The sequence below is a fragment of the Cyprinodon tularosa genome, unplaced genomic scaffold, assembly GCF_016077235.1.
Source record: "Cyprinodon tularosa strain WSP-4 unplaced genomic scaffold, ASM1607723v1 ctg922, whole genome shotgun sequence".
NCBI classification, from domain to species: Eukaryota; Metazoa; Chordata; class Actinopteri; order Cyprinodontiformes; family Cyprinodontidae; genus Cyprinodon; species Cyprinodon tularosa.
The window spans coordinates 95,227-119,917 of record NW_024039699.1 but is presented as its reverse complement, the minus strand read 5'-3'; the positions used below and the strand labels follow the sequence as shown (position 1 = coordinate 119,917).

The following is a 24,691-nucleotide window of genomic DNA, read 5'->3' as shown; positions in this document are numbered from 1 at the left end:
AGCCTGACCTTAGCAGAGACTTCTACTTCTGCTACTCTCAACCAGAGATGACATTCCTAATGTGAGTTTTGCGTCTTACATTCCACTCGAATCCTCCGACAGCAATGCCCCCAGCTGCTCCCGTTCCTGCGAGTCCAATGAACAATCCGCTGCCAACGTTACTTGACATTAAGGAAGCTCCTATCTGACAATGAAAATAAACAGAGAGGGAAAAATCTGTTTAAAACTGATGAATTTAGTCTTTTATCAGATGGTCTCTCCAAACACACTAAAAACTCCTGGAGGTCAAATTCTGATGGAGCTTGGAGAGATTTGGTCTGATAGGAATAATAACCAAGCTTCCTAATAACTGAAGGTCCTTTTAAAAAAAGAGACACCTTTTGGAGAAACAAACTTTCTGGATTAATAATTCCTCCAAATATACATGGAAAGCCAGCTAAGTGAACAGTGACATCATGGCCATCCATGTAAACTGTGTACATCATGCAATTAGCACAATCCTTTAAAAAACAATCAATACATTAAAGGAGTGATAGAATGATTCTATCGGGTATCTGGTCCTTCAGGTCTCTAATAGGGTGATAGAATGATTCTATAGGGTATCTGGTCCTTCAGGTCTCTAATAGGGCGATAGAATGACTCTATAGGGTATCTGGTCCTTCAGGTCTCTAATAGGGTGATAGAATGATTCTATAGGGTATCTGGTCCTTCAGGTCTCTAATAGGGTGATAGAATGATTCTATAGGGTATCTGGTCCTTCAGGTCTCTAATAGGGTGATAGAATGATTCTATAGGGTATCTGGTCCTTCAGGTCTCTAATAGGGTGATAGAATGATTCTATAGGGTATCTGGTCCTTCAGGTCTCTAATAGGGTGATAGAATGATTCTATAGGGTATCTGGTCCTTCAGGTCTCTAATAGGGTGATAGAATGATTCTATAGGGTATCTGGTCCTTCAGGTCTCTAATAGGGTGATAGAATGATTCTATAGGTTATCTGGTCCTTCAGGTCTCTAATAGGGTGATAGAATGATTCTATAGGGTATCTGGTCCTTCAGGTCTCTAATAGGGTGATAGAATGATTCTATAGGGTATCTGGTCCTTCAGGTCTCTAATAGGGTGATAGAATGATTCTATAGGGTATCTGGTCCTTCAGGTCTCTAATAGGGCGATATAATGATTCTATAGGGTATCTGGTCCTTCAGGTCTCTAATAGGGCGATATAATGATTCTATAGGGTATCTGGTCCTTCAGGTCTCTAATAGGGCGATAGAATGATTCTATAGGGTATCTGGTCCTTCAGGTCTCTAATAGGGTGATATAATGATTCTATAGGGTATCTGGTCCTTCAGGTCTCTAATAGGGTGATAGAATGATTCTATAGGGTATCTGGTCCTTCAGGTCTCTAATAGGGTGATAGAATGATTCTATCGGGTATCTGGTCCTTCAGGTCTCTAATAGGGTGATAGAATGATTCTATAGGGTATCTGGTCCTTCAGGTCTCTAATAGGGTGATAGAATGATTCTATAGGGTATCTGGTCCTTCAGATCTCTAATAGGGTGATAGAATGATTCTATAGGGTATCTGGTCCTTCAGGTCTCTAATAGGGCGATAAAATGATTCTATAGGGTAATTGGTCCTTCAGGTCTCTAATAGGGTGATAGAATGATTCTATAGGGTATCTGGTCCTTCAGGTCTCTAATAGGGCGATAAAATGATTCTATAGGGTAATTGGTCCTTCAGGTCTCTAATAGGGTGATAGAATGATTATATAGAGGATCTGGCCCTTCAGGTCTCTAATAGGGTGATAGAATGATTCTATCGGGTATCTGGCCCTTCAGGTCTCTAATAGGGTGATAGAATGATTCTATAGAGGATCTGGCCCTTCAGGTCTCTAATAGGGTGATAGAATGATTCTATAGGGTATCTGGTCCTTCAGGTCTCTAATAGGGTGATAGAATGATTCTATAGGGTATCTGGTCCTTCAGGTCTCTAATAGGGTGATAGAATGATTCTATAGGGTATCTGGTCCTTCAGGTCTCTAATAGGGCGATAAAATGATTCTATAGGGTATCTGGTCCTTCAGGTCTCTAATAGGGTGATAGAATGATTCTATCAGGTATCTGGTCCTTCAGGTCTCTAATAGGGTGATAGAATGATTCTATAGGGTATCTGGTCCTTCAGGTCTCTAATAGGGTGATAGAATGATTCTATAGGGTATCTGGTCCTTCAGGTCTCTAATAGGGCGATATAATGATTCTATAGGGTATCTGGTCCTTCAGGTCTCTAATAGGGCGATAGAATGATTCTATAGGGTATCTGGTCCTTCAGGTCTCTAATAGGGTGATAGAATGATTCTATAGGGTATCTGGTCCTTCAGGTCTCTAATAGGGTGATAGAATGATTCTATAGGGTATCTGGTCCTTCAGGTCTCTAATAGGGTGATAGAATGATTCTATAGGGTATCTGGTCCTTCAGGTCTCTAATAGGGTGATAGAATGATTCTATAGGGTATCTGGTCCTTCAGGTCTCTAATAGGGTGATAGAATGATTCTATAGGGTATCTGGTCCTTCAGGTCTCTAATAGGGTGATAGAATGATTCTATAGGGTATCTGGTCCTTCAGGTCTCTAATAGGGTGATAGAATGATTCTATAGGGTATCTGGTCCTTCAGGTCTCTAATAGGGCGATATAATTATTCTATAGGGTATCTGGTCCTTCAGGTCTCTAATAGGGTGATAGAATGATTCTATAGGGTATCTGGTCCTTCAGGTCTCTAATAGGGTGATATAATGATTCTATAGGGTATCTGGTCCTTCAGGTCTCTAATAGGGTGATAGAATGATTCTATAGGGTATCTGGTCCTTCAGGTCTCTAATAGGGTGATAGAATGATTCTATCGGGTATCTGGTCCTTCAGGTCTCTAATAGGGTGATAGAATGATTCTATAGGGTATCTGGTCCTTCAGGTCTCTAATAGGGTGATAGAATGATTCTATAGGGTATCTGGTCCTTCAGATCTCTAATAGGGTGATAGAATGATTCTATAGGGTATCTGGTCCTTCAGGTCTCTAATAGGGCGATAAAATGATTCTATAGGGTAATTGGTCCTTCAGGTCTCTAATAGGGTGATAGAATGATTATATAGAGGATCTGGTCCTTCAGGTCTCTAATAGGGTGATAGAATGATTATATCGGGTATCTGGTCCTTCAGGTCTCTAATAGGGTGATAGAATGATTCTATAGGGTATCTGGTCCTTCAGGTCTCTAATAGGGTGATAGAATGATTCTATAGGGTATCTGGTCCTTCAGGTCTCTAATAGGGTGATAGAATGATTCTATAGGGTATCTGGTCCTTCAGGTCTCTAATAGGGCGATAAAATGATTCTATAGGGTAATTGGTCCTTCAGGTCTCTAATAGGGTGATAGAATGATTATATAGAGGATCTGGCCCTTCAGGTCTCTAATAGGGTGATAGAATGATTCTATCGGGTATCTGGCCCTTCAGGTCTCTAATAGGGTGATAGAATGATTCTATAGAGGATCTGGCCCTTCAGGTCTCTAATAGGGTGATAGAATGATTCTATAGGGTATCTGGTCCTTCAGGTCTCTAATAGGGTGATAGAATGATTCTATAGGGTATCTGGTCCTTCAGGTCTCTAATAGGGTGATAGAATGATTCTATAGGGTATCTGGTCCTTCAGGTCTCTAATAGGGCGATAAAATGATTCTATAGGGTATCTGGTCCTTCAGGTCTCTAATAGGGTGATAGAATGATTCTATCAGGTATCTGGTCCTTCAGGTCTCTAATAGGGTGATAGAATGATTCTATAGGGTATCTGGTCCTTCAGGTCTCTAATAGGGTGATAGAATGATTCTATAGGGTATCTGGTCCTTCAGGTCTCTAATAGGGCGATATAATGATTCTATAGGGTATCTGGTCCTTCAGGTCTCTAATAGGGTGATAGAATGATTCTATAGGGTGTCTGGTCCTTCAGGTCTCTAATAGGGTGATAGAATGATTCTATAGGGTATCTGGTCCTTCAGGTCTCTAATAGGGTGATAGAATGATTCTATAGGGTATCTGGTCCTTCAGGTCTCTAATAGGGTGATAGAATGATTCTATAGGATATCTGGTCCTTCAGGTCTCTAATAGGGTGATAGAATGATTCTATAGGGTATCTGGTCCTTCAGGTCTCTAATAGGGTGATAGAATGATTCTATAGGGTATCTGGTCCTTCAGGTCTCTAATAGGGTGATAGAATGATTCTATAGGGTATCTGGTCCTTCAGGTCTCTAATAGGGTGATAGAAGGATTCTATAGGGTATCTGGTCCTTCAGGTCTCTAATAGGGTGATAGAATGATTCTATAGGGTATCTGGTCCTTCAGGTCTCTAATAGGGTGATAGAATGATTCTATAGAGGATCTGGCCCTTCAGGTCTCTAATAGGGTGATAGAATGATTCTATCGGGTATCTGGCCCTTCAGGTCTCTAATAGGGTGATAGAATGATTCTATAGAGGATCTGGCCTTTCAGGTCTCTAATAGGGCGATAGAATGATTCTATAGGGTATCTGGTCCTTCAGGTCTCTAATAGGGTGATAGAATGATTCTATAGGGTATCTGGTCCTTCAGGTCTCTAATAGGGTGATAGAATGATTCTATAGAGGATCTGGCCCTTCAGGTCTCTAATAGGGTGATAGAATGATTCTATAGGGTATCTGGTCCTTCAGGTCTCTAATAGGGTGATAGAATGATTCTATAGGGGATCTGGTCCTTCAGATCTCTAATAGGGTGATAGAATGATTCTATAGAGGATCTGGCCCTCCAGGTCTCTAATAGGGTGATAGAATGATTCTATAGGGTATCTGGTCCTTCAGGTCTCTAATAGGGTGATAGAATGATTCTATCGGGTATCTGGTCCTTCAGGTCTCTAATAGGGTGATAGAATGATTCTATAGGGTATCTGGTCCTTCAGGTCTCTAATAGGGTGATAGAATGATTCTATAGGGTATCTGGTCCTTCAGGTCTCTAATAGGGTGATAGAATGATTCTATAGGGTATCTGGTCCTTCAGGTCTCTAATAGGGTGATAGAATGATTCTATAGGGTATCTGGTCCTTCAGGTCTCTAATAGGGTGATAGAATGATTCTATGGGGTATCTGGTCCTTCAGGTCTCTAATAGGGTGATAGAATTATTCTATAGGGTATCTGGTCCTTCAGGTCTCTAATAGGGTGATAGAATGATTCTATAGGGTATCTGGTCCTTCAGGTCTCTAATAGGGTGATAGAATGATTCTATAGGGTATCTGGTCCTTCAGGTCTCTAATAGGGTGATAGAATGATTCTATAGGGTATCTGGTCCTTCAGGTCTCTAATAGGGTGATAGAATGATTCTATAGGGTATCTGGTCCTTCAGGTCTCTAATAGGGTGATTGAAGGATTCTATAGGGTATCTGGTCCTTCAGGTCTCTAATAGGGTGATAGAATGATTCTATAGGGTATCTGGTCCTTCAGGTCTCTAATAGGGTGATAGAATGATTCTATAGAGGATCTGGCCCTTCAGGTCTCTAATAGGGTGATAGAATGATTCTATCGGGTATCTGGCCCTTCAGGTCTCTAATAGGGTGATAGAATGATTCTATAGAGGATCTGGCCCTTCAGGTCTCTAATAGGGCGATAGAATGATTCTATAGGGTATCTGGTCCTTCAGGTCTCTAATAGGGTGATAGAATGATTCTATAGGGTATCTGGTCCTTCAGGTCTCTAATAGGGTGATAGAATGATTCTATAGAGGATCTGGCAATTCAGGTCTCTAATAGGGTGATAGAATGATTCTATAGGGTATCTGGTCCTTCAGGTCTCTAATAGGGTGATAGAATGATTCTATCGGGTATCTGGCCCTTCAGGTCTCTAATACGGTGATAGAATGATTCTATAGAGGATCTGGCCCTTCAGGTCTCTAATAGGGCGATAGAATGATTCTATAGGGTATCTGGTCCTTCAGGTCTCTAATAGGGTGATAGAATGATTCTATAGGGTATCTGGTCCTTCAGGTCTCTAATAGGGCGATAGAATGATTCTATAGGGTATCTGGTCCTTCAGGTCTCTAATAGGGTGATAGAATGATTCTATAGGGTATCTGGTCCTTCAGGTCTCTAATAGGGTGATAGAATGATTCTATAGGGCATCTGGTCCTTCAGGTCTCTAATAGGGTGATAGAATGATTCTATAGGGTATCTGGTCCTTCAGGTCTCTAATAGGGTGATAGAATGATTCTATAGGGTATCTGGTCCTTCAGGTCTCTAATAGGGTGATAGAATGACTCTATAGGGTATCTGGTCCTTCAGGTCTCTAATAGGGTGTGTAACATTGGTTGGGCTGAAAATGGCATATTAGCTGTTCTATGAGCTCTAATGCAGCCTGGTTAAAAGCCCTAGAATGAAACCACAGGTTTTCTTCCTTTTATGGTTTGATCCTGAATATTTAGATGAGCTGTGCTCTGATTGGTTGGTTTACTTTGCTGAGCAAAGACGCATTATAGCAACAAGCACTCACTCACTGAAACGTCAAATTGTTGATATGGTAGGGGGACCAGACGGTCTCTCTTTCCCGGACTTGTCCTACTTTTAAGACCTAAAAAATATCCAGGGGGAATTTTAAAATCTTCTGGGATTTTGGTCAATTACAATGCACCAGAACCGAGCCACCAGCTCAAGTGCTGCTCCGGGAACTCCGGCGGACGGGGGCAGGGAGCCAGGGGGGGACAGAGCAACCAAACAAGACCCGGTGATGGTAGGGGAAAGCAATCCGTCACCGGGTTGGGTTCGGTCACTCTGTCCCCGGCCACCAGGGTTCCAGTTCGAATGCCCGGTCCAGTTTGTGGCTCAGCAGCCGCAGATAGAAACAGCCTTATTACTTTAACAATGTAAAACAACAGTAAAGAACTTTTACTGCTTAAGGTAAACACTTAAATTTGCATGAAAATGTTTTACTTACTGGCCACCATGTCATGGAACGACCAGCCAAAAAATATCCCCCCACTGTGGTCTGGTTCGCTCGCATTGATGACTGTTGAACAAAAAGGTAGGCATTAGGTCATGATGCATGGAAACCAAAAAAAAAAAAAAACAACTTTATGTTTACACACACTCATCATTAACAGCAGAATATATTTGGGCACTTAATAAATTGTTTAATTCATCATTTGTCTCCAGGGTTCAGGTATTATAAATAGATCTTTCAATCAATCCCTTTGTTATCAACTACAATTCTACAATTCAAACCATTCATCACATACATTGGGGTGGGGGGGCTGACAGGGGGAATGAGTTACTGAGGCCATGCGTGCAGCATGGGGGGGCAATCCAGAATAACACTTATTGTTTTGAGAGCAGGCTGCACAGGAATCTTCCATCAGCCTTGGGTCTTTTCTTGCTGGCTCTGCGTGGCGAATCCAATATTCCAAATTTTTTGTGTTTTTCTGCCTTGAAGCGAGCGTGCACATCCAGGATATTATCCCATCTCAGCTTCGAGTTCAACCACCGCAGCCAGCATGCGTTCAATCGCACCCAGCATGCGGGTCAGCTCCCGTTCCTGCTTGTTCACAGCCTTTGTGAGCTCATCAACCGCTGCCGGCAGCCTGATCAATGCCCAAACTGCCGCCAACATCCTCTGTAATTGTAGATACAGGTATCCTCCAAATCCCAACAGGAGAAATCCGAGTATCATGAATATGAAAATCCTTACATCTCTGATATCCTCCACTGACAGCATGGTAAACACACCATCCTCCAAGTCTTCCAGGAGTCCGTGGTGTATCCCACAAGGTATGTCCCAGCAAGACAGGAAGGGTCCCCTTTTCCCTGTCTGCCAGTTAAAAATGTAATCAATTGCATTGAGAGACCAGGTGACCAGATCCATTGTTCGAATTCAAGTGATATGAAGAGAGGGATCAGAAAAGACAAGACCCAGCAAAGCAGGGACAGAGCAGGGAGGACCAGGAGCAGCAGGAAAATGCAACCACCTCCTTCGAGAGTCAGAACGGAAATCCAAGAACTAAGAAATAATTCAGTTGTAAATTAGAATTGAGTCGACAAGTTTTTAATTTTGTAAATAATTCTTCTTTAGGAAATCATCTCCAGAGGTTCTAGGGGAGGATCAGAGCTGATCTTCTTGTCATTTATGATGCTGTTATGAGATGATTAATAGAAGTATCCTGCTAAAAGCACTGAAGGAGCTTTTAGTCATGAATCCACTTCATTCTGTTGTCCAGGTGAAGATTGATTATTTTTTTCTCCTCCATCACCTCCACTTCTTCCAGGACTGTAACACTGTGTGACTTGTTCCTCTTGTTGGGATATATTGCCACAATATATATATATATATAATTCCTTTTTGCACAAAGAGAACAAAGAACGTCTGGAAACTTCCGGCCAAAGGACCAGTCAGCTCACGCATGGACCATTCAGCTGACAAGAAGGCTGAAACCTCAACAGGAAATACTCCTATGTCTTTTCCCTGGGTTTCACGGCCTGCAAGGAGAGACCCGTTTTACGTGAAATGCTAAAGAAAGCTAGCTGGAAGTAGCTTTGGGTTTCCTGCGTCACAGATCGCAGTGTCCCATCGTGCATAGTGCCCGCTGAACATGGTGAGACGGAAATCTCTGAAGCTGAACGCTGTGTGGATTTCCACCCCTTCGTCCTCGCTACGGAAGTCAAGGCCTATCGGCAGGAGGACGCTTCTGCTTTGATAGCCGTAAGTAAACCGTCCTCGACCTAAAGCCCATCAAGTTCCTCTGCTGTAGCATCAAACTGACTTAAAACTCTTCGGAGAACGGACCCCCGGTGATGCGGTCCCCGCATCAAGCACCCACAGGAACCATCCAGAGGTGAAAGGCATAAACCCTGGTAAGTGAGCAAATTAAAGCTACAATTATTCAACTAAGAACCCTAAACTGATTTCACCTCCGATTTTGAATAAGTTAAATAATAGACTATAACTCCAGTTCCAGTTAATCATTCATTCATTATCTGCAGGATATCATTTTGCACAACACTCTTTCTCTTGAAATCACCTCATAACAACAGGATCATCCGAGTATCTCTGCACAACAGAAATCTGTGCTGAAACTGAAGGTCTGCAGGGCAAAAAGGAATGTTGAGGTTCCCCTGTGGTGTACCTGTGCTGCTGTCTACCTGGTTAGCATCTCGATGTGTTATCTGCACAGACGTTTAGTATGTCACCCCCTCTTGACATCGATGTCTTCTCTGTTTGGCTTGGACAGTGTGTCCTAGTCTGTAGCCTCAACACCAACCTTTCAGGGCGCTTCAGGTTCATCTTCTAAACCTCTTCTAACGACTCTCTTTACTGCAGTTTTTCTCTGATTAACTGACTTCTATTATAAACAGCAAAACAATAAAATTGTGATCTGATTTGCCAATAGTACTAACAACAGCAGATACTGGAATGTTAACAGGTCCTTAAAGAACGAGACCAGACTTCCCAGGAATATGTCCAGAATTATAACCCCATTGGTTCACAAGCAACACTAATCCACTTCTGATTTTGCTGTTGTTCCATAAATCTCTGTCTTTTCAAACAGTCAGAAAAGTGGCCATAAGAACACCTCAGAGATGATCCTGCAGCCATGTTTCAGTTAAACACATTATACTGCATTTTTTTTTAATTCTGCCTTTGTCCTTTCTTGGACTTGGAGTTCATCCAACCGACACATCTCACATTGCCTAAACAATTTATTGGATTTTACTTTTCTCTTCGCTCCTATGCTGCATATTCAGCACTACGGTTTAAAGTTAGGATGATGTTGAAATGTTTCACCTGTTTGAGATATGAATCATCTGCTGCTGGTTATAAATGAAACTAACTGGTTTTAATGTCACGCAGCATAACACATGTGCTAAATTAAAAAGATAAAAAATAACTTCAGGTGCACAGCAGCCAACATCAAAGGAGAAAAGGATCCCAAAAAAGGAGGAACTCAACTTCTTTAATACATTCATAATGTAGAAACTCTCCAGAAACATGTAAAAAAAAGTGCCTTTATCCTTCATTTGAGCAGGTAAATACGATGATCTGTGCATTTTCATATTTCATTGGCAAATAGTCTCACTTGTCTGTTTAACACATTAACTGCCTTGTCAAACTGCAACCTGCATTAATGCTGAGTAAATGGGAACCATTGGGTTGCAGTATGTTAGCATTTTACAAACTTTAATCTTAATAAAGATAAATGTATCTTAGCAAAGTTATTATTATCATTTGTTCTTTTCCTACTCAGCCAGTGTTCTGTTTATAAATGCACCATAAGCACGTTAATCATGGTGTGGTTTGGAAAATGACTGAAGTTGCAAAGCTTTGCTTCTACCAGGTGATAATCAGAAGATCACTTTCTGGAGAAGGTCACTCAGTCAGAGCTGTGCTAGAGCTTGAGTTAAAAGAGTGATATTTTGAGCCCATTTTTACTCTATGGATGCACCACATCTTATCTCTGACTAAGTAATAAAAATCTTTCATCTCAATTCCTTTTACTTAGATTTTCGGTGTGGGAATAATCACAAGTCTTTCACTAAACCTGAACCCTGGTTGTGTTTCCGGCTCTCTTTTCATGTTATCCACCCTTCACATGTGGATAACACCACTGTGGGGTGTCTCATATCTAACCATGAAGAGATCTAGGTCTAGAGTCCGACGCAATGTTCCCCCAGAAATGACCTTAGACTGAACACTAGTCAGACCAAAGATGTGTTAAAAGTCCAGGGAGAATGAAGACACTGCTCTCCTCTAACTGGGGGAGATGGTGGACCATGTGGAAACACCTCCTATATGGTGAGGAGGGACTGGTCTCTCTCCACCACTGGTCTCAAGCTTCTACTGGACGACTGAAAGCATTCTGCTTCTCAAACTAGGGTGTTGTATGGGAGCCATACAGCACAGGAAGTGAAGGACTTAGACTGGGTGTAGAGTACAGCATCAGGAATTCCGAGATGCTAGACCAGATCTTGCCAGGGTTGGTGGATGTAGATGAGGACCAAAATGGTAGAAAAGACAGAGATGATTTCTTGCAAAAATGAATGAAGATGTAAAAAATACAGAATCCATAGCCCAGAACTAATTGACAAGGAAACTCAACAACCAAAAAAACAAACAAAAAACTAGGAGATACTAGGGAGGAATAAACCAAAAGAATGACAAAGATCCAGCAACGAGGAACTGAACAGGAGGTGTATATACGGGAGACAGAACAATGGGAGGAATAATTAGCTAATAGGGAGCAGGTGGAGACAGAAGTAACTGGAAGGAGCTAAGGGGAAGGAAAGGACACTAGAGGGCAGCAAAATCAAGAACACAAAAAACTGATGTAAATATAGACCAGACAGAACAAAAATCCAGAAAGTAAACTCATAACAAGGAGACACTAATGAGGAATAACACTAAAGAATCACAATGATCCAGCAATGAGGAACTGAACAGGTATGGGCGCCATTTGTAAAGGTAAGCTGTCAAAAATTACTAGCACTATTTATGGTTATTTAGCGTGTTTTAAGAGAAAAATAAAGGTAATTTTTTTCACTATGTAAATCATTAATTGATTTTTCATTAAACAGCAATGTTACAAACTAAATGTTTAGATTGTCAGTTAAAAATTTTTACTAACTACACATTTATTATTTCAATTAAATATTTATTTAATAAACTAAATATTTAATTTGCAAATTAAGTATTTAGTTTGGAGCTAAATATTTAGGGCTGGAGTCTGCAGTTGTCGAGCACTCGGTAGCTTTTATCTTTTCTTTTCAGTTTCATACATTACATTTCAGTTTTACAGCACCACATGTTTGTCAAAGCCAGAGGGAGACTCCCTTATCATCCCAACCACCTGGTTTTTTTAAAGGCTGGGCTCCCATCCGAACTAATTAGAGGGGCGGAGTCATTTTCAGCTAGAAACAAACAAACATACTCTAAACTATACCTAAAAAGTGTCTATAAATTTACCATTAACTTAAACACAACCAAAACAAAACTAGAAACAAACAATCTGGAATCCAGTCAAAATAGAAATGCATTTCTCCCTCTCCAAAAATGGATTTTCCCAATGAGGCTGATTGGAAACACCAGGTCCTCGTCAGCGTTGCTCATGGGCGCGCTTCCACGGCAACACAGGACCAGGTGACCTCAAAGAGATGAGAAAGATGATTAAAACAAATCAAACCACCTAGTGTACCGACAACGTTTTAGAGAGCCAGATGTCCGTGTGAATGAAACCCCCCGAGAGTTCTACAATCGTCTGAAAGATCTTTACCTGAAGTGGATACAGCCGCAGAACAGGAGAAAGGATGAGATTGGAGAGATCCTCATCCTGGGGGAAGTTCTACAGTTCTCTGTCACTGGAGCTCAGAGTATGGGTCAAAGAGAGGAGCCCAGCATCAGCACAAGAAGCGGCAGATCTGGTTGAAAACTTCCTAGCTGCACGACGGGGACCAAAAACCTTCCGATACAACCCTCAACAGAAGTCCAGCTATATGCAGGGTAAGTCTGTGGGGTTTGGTTTGGGTGGTGGTCCAGGTCAGATGGCAGGGGTAGAGAAGCAAAGGGGGAAAACGTTTTCATCTAAGCCTAAATCGGAAATAAAACCTGTTGTCTGCTATTTCTGTGGTCAAGAGGGTCATATAAAACCAGAATGTCCATTGAGAAAAGCCAAATCAGCATATTTTTGCACTGTACCAAGGTCATTGTCTGCAGAAGACCAATTTCAGGGAAAAAAACAAGTTATGGAGGTTAGAGTAAATGGAAAGCCGGCCATTGCTCTATTAGATACAGGAAGTGCACAGACCTTAGTTCACCCTTCTATTTTGAAAGATCAATGCTATCTACAGGGTCCAGGTCTTGATATTTCCTGTGTGCATGGTGATCATAAAACTTACCCTACTGCTGCAATCTATCTAGAAGTGGCAAACCAAACTTATCTCTTAAGTGTAGGTGTAGTGGAAGGTCTTCCCCATAAGGTTATCTTGGGTCAGGATATTCCAGTCTTGCCAGATCTGATCCAGACCTGTAAGCCAGTGTATGTTGTAACCCGATCACAAGCACAAGCTAAACAATTAGCTGGGGGAGATGATTCAGAACCTCTACCAGAGACTGTGAAGTCAGGCCAGCAGATGAACACTGAGACTGCTGGTAAACTGAATTCCCTGCAAGAACTGCCCTTCTTTAATTTTGATATTCCTTCTGAGAGGGTGGTTAAAGTGAGGAAAAGCAAACAACAAAGGCGGCTTCAGAAAATGGCAGGCACAGTTAGACAAACATCTTTGGGATTGCCAGATCTTGATGGGGACATTGTGGGTTCACAAGTTGACTTCAAGAGATTACAACAGTCTGATGAATCGCTGAAGGGTCTTTTTGATCAAGCAACCCCCATTACTGCGGGAGAAATTGATAAACAGTCTGTGGGGGGGTATTATATCCTTAGAGACGGGTTGCTTTATCTTCAGGGTGGAAAAACAGGATGTGAAAAACTGGTGGTTCCACAGAGTCTAAGGGAACAGGTGTTAAATTTGGGTCATGGGGTACCCTGGGCTGGACATCTGGGTTTTAAAAAAACCTATGACAGGATTTATGCCAGGTTTTATTGGCCAGGTCTTTATAATCATGTAAAAGAGTACTGTCAATCATGTACAGTGTGTCAGCTATCAGGGGGAAAGAATGTCCCAAAGTACCCACTACAGACATTACCTATTATTGATGTTCCTTTCAGGAGAATAGGTATGGACGTTGTGGGACCACTGGAACGGACTCAAGCAGGAAATCGGTTCATTCTGGTGGTGTGCGATTATAGTACTCGCTATCCAGAGGCTTTCCCCCTTAGGGACATAACAGCTAAACAGATAGCCTATGCTTTACTCCAGTTGTTCTCTAGGGTGGGGATCCCATCAGAAGTACTTACTGATCAGGGTACTAACTTTTTGTCAAACAATCTTAAGCAGGTCTACAGATTGTTGGGCATAAAGGGTATTCGGACCACCCCCTACCACCCACAGACTGATGGGTTGGTAGAAAGGTACAACCGGACATTAAAGAGTATGTTGAAGAAGTTTATCTCTGTCAATGGTAAAGACTGGGATAGGTGGCTACCCTATCTTCTGTTTGCTTATCGGGAAGTTCCGCAAGCTTCCACTGGCTTTTCGCCATTTGAACTTCTTTATGGCAGGCAGCTGAGGGGCCCTCTGGAGGTTCTTCAAGAGTCCTGGGTGGGCAAGAAGGATCAGTCAACCAATGTCATCAACTACGTTCTAAATATGAGACAGAAGATGGAGGAGACAACCAACCTCGTCAGAAAGCACCTGGAGAAGGTTCAACAGCAGCAACAGACCTGGTATGACAAAACGGCCAGATGCAGATCCTTCAAACCAGGTCAGAAGGTTCTTTTACTACTTCCAACATCTGACAATAAACTTTTAGCAAAATGGCAGGGGCCATATACTGTTGTGAAGAAGCTAAGTGCTACCACCTATGAGATTGAGATGCCTGAGAGAAGGAATTCAAAGCAAACCTTTCATATCAATCTGCTTAAGGAGTGGAAATCCCGGGCTCCGCCCCTTAGTCAGCAGTGTTTTGTGCGTGCAGTGCAAGAGGAAGATGATGATGAGGGTGAGCTGCCATCTGTAAAAGACTCTGTTATTTCACTTGATCTCTCTCATCTCTCTCTCACCCAGCAACAGGAGTTGGAGGCCATTATTCCTTCAGATCTTTTCAAAGAACATCCAGGTTCAACAAACTTGGTGGAACACGATATTCGTCTGAAATCCGGTGTTCCCATTCGACAACGAATGTATCGGATCCCAGAGAGGATGTCTCCTGTATTAAAGGAAGAAATTGAGGTCATGTTGAAGCTGGGCGTGATTGAACCATCCACCAGCGAATGGAGCAACCCGGTGGTTTTGGTGATCAAGAAAGATGGGAGTATCCGTTTTTGCATTGACTTTAGAAAGGTAAATGCTCAATCAGACTTTGATGCTTATCCATTACCCAGGCTGGATGACCTCATTGAATGTGTTGGCCAGGCTAAATATATAAGTACTTTAGATCTGTGCAAGGGATATTGGCAGGTCCCTCTAACGGATGCTGCTAAGCCTCTCACTGCCTTCAGGACCCCGCAGGGATTATGGCAGTTTACAAAGATGCCTTTTGGACTTCATGGAGCACCCGCCACTTTTCAAAGACTGATGAATAAGGTACTGTCAGGTATGGAATCATTTACTGCAGCTTACCTTGACGATATTGTCATTTACAGCAACTCGTGGCAAGAACACCTAATTCATCTGGGTCGGGTGCTACAGGCCATCAAGCAGGCTGGCCTGACTATTCATCCCAGGAAATGTGCATTGGCCAAGAAGGAACTCCAATATTTAGGTCACATCCTGGGTGGAGGAGTCATAAAGCCAGTGAAAGACAAGATGGAGGCAATCCAAGCGACAGAGAGACCAACAACCAGAAGACAAGTCAGGTCCTTTTTGGGCCTGGTCGGTTGGTATCGTCGATTTATCAGGGACTTTTCTGCTAGAGCAGCTCCTCTTTCTGACCTCACTGGGACATCAAAGACAAAAATTGTGTGGGGAGAAGCACAGGAGAGGGCCATCCAGGATCTTAAGCAGGCACTGTGTCAAGAACCTGTACTCCAGAGCCCAAACTTCTCTTTACCCTTCACAGTACAGACTGATGCATCTGCCAGGGGAATTGGTGGGGTTCTTTTGCAGGGAGAAGGAGCGGAGAAGAAACCAGTCGCCTACATTAGTAGGAAGTTGTTTCCGCGAGAGACCAGATATTCAGCGGTGGAACTGGAGTGTCTGGCTATCAAATGGACGATCGACTCTCTCAGATATTACCTGCTGGGGCGAGAATTCACCCTTGAGACTGACCATCGTGCATTGAAATGGTTGGAGGCCATGAAAGACACAAACAGTCGCATCACACGATGGTTCCTGTCTCTTCAACCTTACCGGTTCAAGATAAGTTACATTCCAGGAAAAGAGAACAAAGTTGCAGACTTTTTGTCTCGCTGTGGACACAGCGAGTCTCCTGAAGGGAAGGGAAGTGTGAGGGATTTACCCCCTCCCTAAGAGGTGCTGTTTTTCATGTTCTTTGTATACTCTGGGTTATTTGGGTGAATGTATTGTTTTGGGAGGTGGTTTGATTTGTTTTAATCATCTTTCTCATCTCTTTGAGGTCCTGTGTTGCCGTGGAAGCGCGCCCATGAGCAACGCTGACGAGGACCTGGTGTTTCCAATCAGCCTCATTGGGAAAATCAATTTTTGGAGAGGGAGAAATGCATTTCTATTTTGACTGGATTCCAGATTGTTTGTTTCTAGTTTTGTTTTGGTTGTGTTTAAGTTAATGGTAAATTTATAGACACTTTTTAGGTATAGTTTAGAGTATGTTTGTTTGTTTCTAGCTGAAAATGACTCCGCCCCTCTAATTAGTTCGGATGGGAGCCCAGCCTTTAAAAAAACCAGGTGGTTGGGATGATAAGGGAGTCTCCCTCTGGCTTTGACAAACATGTGGTGCTGTAAAACTGAAATGTAATGTATGAAACTGAAAAGAAAAGATAAAAGCTACCGAGTGCTCGACAACTGCAGACTCCAGCCTCCTTCCTCCGTGGCCGCAAACTAACACCAACCATTGCTGGTTCAAATCTAACCCTAACCCCAGCCTAAACTCAATACACACCCTGGCCCTGTGACCCCTGACCCTAAAACAGAAATTCCTCCTGTGGGGTCCACGCATAGGGCCCCCCAAGGAGCAGTCGATCCCAACAACGTGCTGTTTTCTTTTACAAAATGGACCCCACAATTTATCAAATAAAAGATCACAGACAAATCCCTCCTCTCAGAGGTGAACATGATCACGCACACAGGAGGCTACTTAGATTCCTAAAACAGCTGTCAGTCATTGAATCAGAAAATGATTAACTATGGAAAGGAAAATTTAACCAACTTTACACAACAAAAAGACACCAAAGTTTACCATTCTATGATATAATGCTCTGTGGCTCTTCTTACCCAGATTCCGATCACCAGGACTATGACAAAGTAAATGACCACAATAGCAATGTCTGCAGCACCCAGAGTGAGTTGTGGGCTGGTCCAACCTATATGTCAAAAGAAAAAAGGAAAACAATGTGACATCCAAACAATATATACAATAAAGTACAAATCAAGATCATAAATACACATAATGTATTAAAAAATAAATCAAACATTTTTGATCATCAGGGCTTTTTCGTTGTAACAGCTGACTCTAATTGATTTATACAAATGATTCAGTTCTGTTTTATTACACATTGTTACAACTCTATTGTTAAAACAGAAATAAGGGAAAAATGTGTTTTCTATTTTTTAAATTGCTACATTTGTTTCTAGTACAATATATATCAATCCAGACCTGCAAACATATTTGCATTACATGGCAAATGATCAAATCCCTTTAAATAATATTCAGCTCAATGTTTCTACTGGATTTGCAACGTATTCTTTTGATCTCTGCTGCACTTTATAAATGGAAATGTTCATTTCATTTCTAAATCTAAATTACAATGTCTGCAATTACCAACTATATAAGGTAAGGCATATTATAACATTGCTTCCTGTTTTTGTTGTCTTAACATTGGATCTGTTTTGATCTGCTGGTTTTCCAGGTGGTGCTCTACAATAAAAAAAAAACTTATAATTGCCAAGGTTTTTGGTTAAAAAAACTAGTCTGAAGATATGAGAAAATCTCTATTCCGTTTTGAATGCTGCAGCTGTTGTTTTAAGGAATCCAGCCAAATGTTTAGTCCTCCCAAAATCTGACAGCTCAGAGTCCCAACAGAAAGCAGGCTTGTGGTTTGAGTCGATGCAATCAGCTGGTTTTCCTTAGATAGAAAACTTTGAATCAATCTGACTGGATGATCTGGTGAACTGGAAAGTGACCTGAGATGACATGATGTAAATTGGCGCTATAGAAATAAACTGAATAGAATTGAATCTGCTTGCTTCTGTCAGGACTCCAGTCTGTGTGTCAGGAGGCGCCTGGTTCTGGTCCGCCTCCTCACACACCTGCTGACGGTTTCCTCGTTAATGGAGCGCTCTTAAGCTGCTGATTGCCACTACCCTCGACGCCAGAGTGTTTGCCAGTTTTTGGTTCTCTAGCCAAGCTGAGTTTTTGCTGAGTAAGACTGAGTTCTTGTCTACCTGAGTTTTAACTTTGTTTTTGTCTTTGCCTCTCGGCAGGAAGTCATCCTGCAACTGAGCCTTAAACTGAGCCGTGGGTTCAAACAGGAGGTTTGGATCCAGTCTCCTTGAGAGGACATTGAGTTTACTCTCTGAGCAAAGGAATCATCTTCATTTCGACCCGTTCAAGTACAGCAGGAAATCTGAGTGGCAATCAGCGTCTCGTTCTCCTACACCGTCCGAGTTCTGGGTAAACCCTGTTCCGCCCTCCGCCGAATCAGACAAACTCTGGGAAACTACACACAGACTGGAGTAAAGGATCCTTGACTTCTCTGGAAACGTGAGTCAACAACCAGTTGCTCTTCTTCAAATCAACGGATGAAATTTCCCACTGAGCCTGAACTAATAGTCTGTCTTCACCTCACCTTCCAGTTCCGGCAGAGCAGAGTTCAGAGCAACCTCGCACCGTGCTTTACCTCTTCAATAAAACCTGATAAACTTTTCATCTGTGTCTCTCTGTTTGGTTTTACTGCATGTGGGTCCGACCCTTAGATAAAATCATGACAGCTTCACTCGTGCGTCCAGATGCATCTGATGCTTCTGCTGCTCCTGTGTTCAATGCCAGAAAGTCTTCCTGAAAACATGGTCTGTGCAGTCAGTTCATCATGCCTTCAAAGATTTGTCTGTTAGACCCTTTTTTAAGGCCATCGTTTTGGACTGAACCAGCTGATATTAATCTGCACCAACATGGGACAGGATTGCTTTCTAATCACTGAGAGATTTAAGCAGCTGTCTTGCCTTTCCATGCCTTTTCCCCCTTTATTCACATGTTCAATACTTGTCCCTGTGTCATTCCACTTGGTTACACATAACTTCATTTCTGGAGATCTATGGTCTGATTTCTCTGTATGTTTGGATTGCATGAATTATTACTGATATCTGGTGAAAATGTCTATAACTTCGTGTAGTTTTACTGCACTGTACTATCCATCCATCCATCCATCCATCCATCCATCTTCCTCCGCTTATCCGGGGTCGGGTCGCGTGGACAGCAGCTTAAGAAGGGAGGCCCAGACTTCCCTCTCCCCAGCCACTTCTTCCAGCTCTTCAGGAGGAACCCCAAGGCGTTCCCAGGCCAGCCGAGAAACATAGTCTCTCCAGCGTGTCCTGGGTCTTCCCTGGGGCCTCCCCCCAGTGGGACGTGACCGGAACACCTCACCAGGGAGGCGTCCAGGAGGCATCCTAAACAGATGCCCAAGCCACCTCAACTGGCTCCTCTCGACGTGGAGGAGCAGCGGCTCTACTCCGAGTCCCTCCCGGATGACCGAGCTTCTCACCCTATCTCTAAGGGAGAGCCCAGCCACCCTACGGAGGAAACCCATTTCGGCCGCTTGTATCCGCGATCTCGTTCTTTCGGTCATGACCCAGAGTTCATGACCATAGATGAGGGTAGGAACGTAGATCGATCGGTAAATCGAGAGCTTCGCTTTTTGACTCAGCTCTCTCTTCACCACGACGGACCGGTACATCCCAAGATACTTAAACTCCTCCACTTGGGGCAGGACACCCCCCCTGACCCGGAGAAGGCACTCTACCCTTTTCCGGCTCAAGACCATGGCCTCGGATTTGGAAGCACTGATCCCCATCCCGGCCGCTTCACACTCGGCTGCGAACCGATCCAGCGAGAGCTGCAGATCACGACCTGATGAAGCCAACAGGACCACATCATCTGCAAAAAGCAGAGACGCAATCCTAAGGCCACCAAAACGGATCCCCTCAACACATTGGCTGCGCCTAGAAATTCTGTCCATGAAGGTAATGAACAGAATCGGTGACAAAGGGCAGCCCTGGCGGAGTCCAACTCTCACCGGAAACGAGCCCGACTTACTGCCGGCAATGCGGACCAGACTCTGACACTGGTCATACAGGGACCTGACAGCCCGTATCAAAGGGCCCGGCACCCCGTATTCCCGGAGAACCCCCCACAGGGCCCCCCGAGGGACACGGTCGAACGCCTTCTCCAAGTCCACAAAGCACATGTAGACTGGTTGGGCGAACTCCCATGCACCCTCCAGGACCCTGCTGAGGGTCTAGAGCTGGTTCAGCGTTCCACGACCAGGACGGAAACCACACTGCTCTTCCTGAATCCGAGGTTCGACTATCCGACGGACCCTCCTCTCCAGCACCCCTGAATAGACCTTGCCGGGGAGGCTTAAGAGTGTGACTCCCCTGTAATTGGAGCACACCCTCCGGTCCCCCTTTTTGAACAGGGGGACCACCACCCCAGTCTGCCAATTCAGGGGGACTGCCCCCGATGTCCATGCAATGTTGAAGAGTCGTGTCAGCCAACACAACCCTACAACATCCAGGACCTTGAGGAACTCCGGGCGGATCTCATCCACCCCCGGGGCCCTGCCACCGAGGAGCTTTTTAACCACCTCTGCGACCTCGCCCACAGAGATTGGAGAGCCCAGCCCAGAGTCCCCAGGCCCAGCGTCCTCAATGGAAGACATGTTGGTGGGATTGAGGAGGTCTTCGAAGTATTCCGCCCACCGACCCACAACGTCCCGAGTCGAGATCAGCAGCACACCATCCCCACTATAAACAGTGTTGGTGCTGCACCGCTTCCCCCTCCTGAGACGCCGGATGGCGGACCAGAATCGCTTCGGAGCCGTACGGAAGTCTTTCTCCATGGCCTCTCCAAACTCCTCCCACACCCGAGTTTTTGCCTCAGCAACCATCCGAGCCGCATGCCGCTTCGCCCGCCGGTACCCATCAGCTGATTCCGGAGTCCCACAGGCCAAAAAGGCCCGATAGGCCTCCTTCTTCAACCTGACAGCATCCCTCACCGGAGGAGTCCACCAACGCGTTCGAGGGTTGCCGCCACGACAGGCACCGACAACCTTGCGGCCGCAGCCCAGATAAGCTGCCTCAACAATGGAGGAACGGAACATGGTCCACTCGGACTCAATGTCCCCCACCTCCCCCGGGATGTGTTCGGAGTTCTGCCGGAGATGGGAGTTAAAGCTCCGCCTAACAGGGGACTCCGCCAGACGTTCCCAGCAGACCCTCACAACACGTTTGGGCCTGCCAGGTCTGACCGGCATCCTCCCCCACCACCGGAGCCAACTCACCACCAGGTAGTGGTCAGTGGAAAGCTCAGCACCTCTCTTCACCCGAGTGTCCAAGACATACGGCCGCAAGTCCGATGAAACGATGACGAAGTCGATCATCGAACTGCGGCCTAGGGTGTCCTGGTGCCATGTGCACATATGGACACCCTTATGCTTGAACATGGTGTTCGTTATGGACAATCCATGACGAGCATAGAAGTTCAACAACAGAACACCACTCGAGTTTAGATCAGGGCGGCCATTCCTCCCAACCACGCCCCTCCAGGTCTCACTGTCATTGCCCACGTGAGCGTTGAAGTCTCCCAGCAGAACAAGGGAATCCCCAGGAGGGGCACCCTCCAGTACCCCCTCTAAGGACTCCAAGAAGGGTGGGTAATCTGAACTGTTGTTCGGCCCGTAAGCACAGACAACAGTCAGAACCCGTCCCCCCACCCGTAGGCGGAGGGAGGCTACCCTCTCGTTCACCGGGGTAAACCCCAACGTAAACCCCTGTACTATACTTTTACTTAATTGATAGTATCTAGCTCAGTCTAGACGTCTAGACTGAGCAGACACCAAACTGAAATGTCGGCATGCAGAGGTCGACCAGGATCTAACCTCAAATCTATTGTGCGCTCTGGGCCTGTTGGCTACATGTACTCGACATCACAATTCTTCTTGAAGTAGCACTACGTTTACTCTTGTGGCCAGAACACATTGGCTGCGTGCCACTTTTTAATCTCCAAACCGATTTTTTACCATGTAACATTGACTGTGTATAGAGAGGCTCCGACTAGGCAGGGTGAGCAGATTTATTTCACTTCTGTCTCTGTGTTATACAAACATTAAAACAATTTCCCACATTTGACTGAAACAGATTATGAAAAGTTATTAAAAATATATAAACTAAAAGCAGCATCTAGAACCAGAACAGATAGAGAATGTTCATATATTAAAAACATACCAAGATCTACATCTAAAGAAAAGAAAAACACAGCAATAAATGCTGTGGGACGGTTTCTTGGTTGCTTGAGGACCCAAAAGCAGAGATGAATTCTTGCAGGTTTAATCAAAATCAATCACACATCACACCTGGGAGCAAAGAATGCTCAGCAGGTGAGTGAAATGAGTAATCAGATCAGACATCAGTGCCACGATCATGACACCTGGGGTGTATCTCAGTCGGTGCTACGCAGCCCCCTGCAGAAAATGGTGTCAGCTGTGATCGACTCTCGGTGAGCGCTAAACGCCACGACCTTTTTAACACGATTTTCTGTCAAATCAGACGTGAAATCGTATTCGGTGTGTTCTGGCCTTTATGTTCAGTTTCTAGTTAATCTACTGAACATCTGTCACTTAACAACAACAAACCAAAGCAGGTTTAATGAAAATGTAACAGACTGACTGCTGTAGGTCATCCTTTGTTCTAATGCAGTTTTCTTTCTGCTGAGCGTGTTTCATGTGGAAGGAAAGTGAACTAGCAGTGAACACTACATGCCGTCAGTGCCTGTAGTTTGCATCGTTCTTACAGACATAACAAGCTGTAAGCAGTGGCTTAAAAAGATTGTTGTAGTAATAGAAAAAAAGTTTTCAATGTTTTTTTCTTTTGTCTTTATTTATTGTTTCATTTCTGTTTTCTTATTGTTTTCCTTTATTCTTTGAAATAGCGCAAACTTCACATTATTATTGTCTATTACGTTTGTTTAAACAAATAAATCAGTTGCTATATTTAGCATATTTACCAAATAATTTAATTGTTTTTCCCAAAACTATTATTATACATGAATAAAAAATAACTGTAAGCACTGCAGAAGTAATCCTCTTTATGAAGTTAAAGTTTTAACTTTATGTTTTATGGATGGATAATATGAAACAATGTAATCAGAAAGTGCTGTTGAAAGTAAAGTTATGCAGCATCTGTAAAATACCTGGCAGAGCTCCTTTCAGTGTTTCAGAGTCACCATGGAGCTAATTTACCACAAGCTTTTCTAGCATAGAAAGTATTTATTGATCAGAGCATCCATTTTGATTTTGTGTTTATTTTCATCTGTCTTCTTGAACCCTCAGTTAGAAGGCTGGCAGAAATTGGTTCTGGTTCTGTTGGAGGTTTCTTCTGTTGAAAGCAAGTTTTTCTCTCCACTGTCGCTGCATGCATGCGAGTGATTGCTGAAGAGTCAGTATCTACTGCCTCTACCTGCTCATCCTGTCACTGGACGGATGCAATCAGCCAGTTTTCCTCAGATAGAAACTTTGAACTTTTAATCTGACCGGAGGATCTGATTGATCTGGATCTAGAAAGTGACCTGAGATGACGCGTTGTAAATCGGAGCAATAGGAACAAGCTGCCCTTTCCGTTTAGTTTGGAAAACCCAAAGTGCAGCTTAAACCACCCACTGACAGACCTTGAGAGAATGTTGTAAAGAAACTAACTCTATCCATCCAAGTTTACACAAATCTTGTAGTGATTCAGGTAATATATAATCACATCAAAATAATTTAAAAAGCACATTAAGGATTAATTGTGGAGCATCCTTTCTATAAAACGGTTTTAAATTTGTTATATGATTACAAGACAGAGCAGCGCTGCCTTTCATTGCTACCAGCTAATCTAGAAAATGAGTAACAGCCTGAGGATTTAAGCCTGTTAGCTGGTCTTTGTGGTGCACGTTACTGACTTTATTTTTTACACCTTCGTAGGGTATATCATTCATGGAAATCCACTTATTTTTCTCATTATTTACATGCACATATATATATATATGTTTTATTTCCTTATCCTGACTGCTTTTCTAAGTACAGTTTTATATCTATTTTAAATACAATTTTATATTTCAGAGGATTAGTGAAATATGTCCACTCCTGCTACAGCTGTGTGCATTTCTGATGTAGCTAAAAATGATTAAATCAGGTTCATGGTATGGGCTGCTCTGCTATGTTTAAAGTTGCTCACTTCCACAGAAATAGAAAAATAAAGGGTTCAGACCTGCAGATGGACTGGATGCCATGTTAAAGTTTCTGAATGACGTAGCTTCTTCCTTCTGAGGATCACAGCTTTTAAACGAGTAAAAGCTCAGTTTGTTCAATTGACATACTTGGCAAAGTGAAGCTATGTGGAGCAAGTCAATAATTAATCAGCTTTATGAGGAAGTCAAAAGTCACAGGTTATCTATTAGCTAAAAGATGCTTCCTATGTGTTTTTCACACACAGCAGATTTTAGTGCTGCTTGGTGTCCAACAGTGTTTATTTTATTCTATAATCTGGGATAAAGATCACCTGGGTAAGAATGAAATCAACCTTTCCCTCTAGGAAACATATTGCTCCTGTTGTTAAAACATGGATTCACTGTCATATAACA

The 24,691-nt window shown here is 43.3% G+C and overlaps 1 protein-coding gene across 1 annotated transcript in view; it reads right to left on the bottom strand.

Annotated features, from left to right (window-relative positions):
• The window catches only part of slc5a9 (solute carrier family 5 member 9), a 45,554-nt gene extending 21,099 nt beyond the window's left edge, over nt 1–24,455 (bottom strand). The window contains exons 1-4 of the mRNA XM_038274617.1: nt 24,319–24,455; nt 17,074–17,162; nt 6,998–7,069; nt 80–184 (exon numbers count right to left, since the gene is read on the bottom strand). Of these exons, the coding sequence (XP_038130545.1) occupies nt 80–184; nt 6,998–7,069; nt 17,074–17,162; nt 24,319–24,340 (288 nt within the window). The 5' untranslated portion in view covers nt 24,341–24,455. The remainder of the gene's footprint in view (nt 1–79; nt 185–6,997; nt 7,070–17,073; nt 17,163–24,318) is intronic.
• Nucleotides 24,456–24,691: the final 236 nt, after the last annotated feature.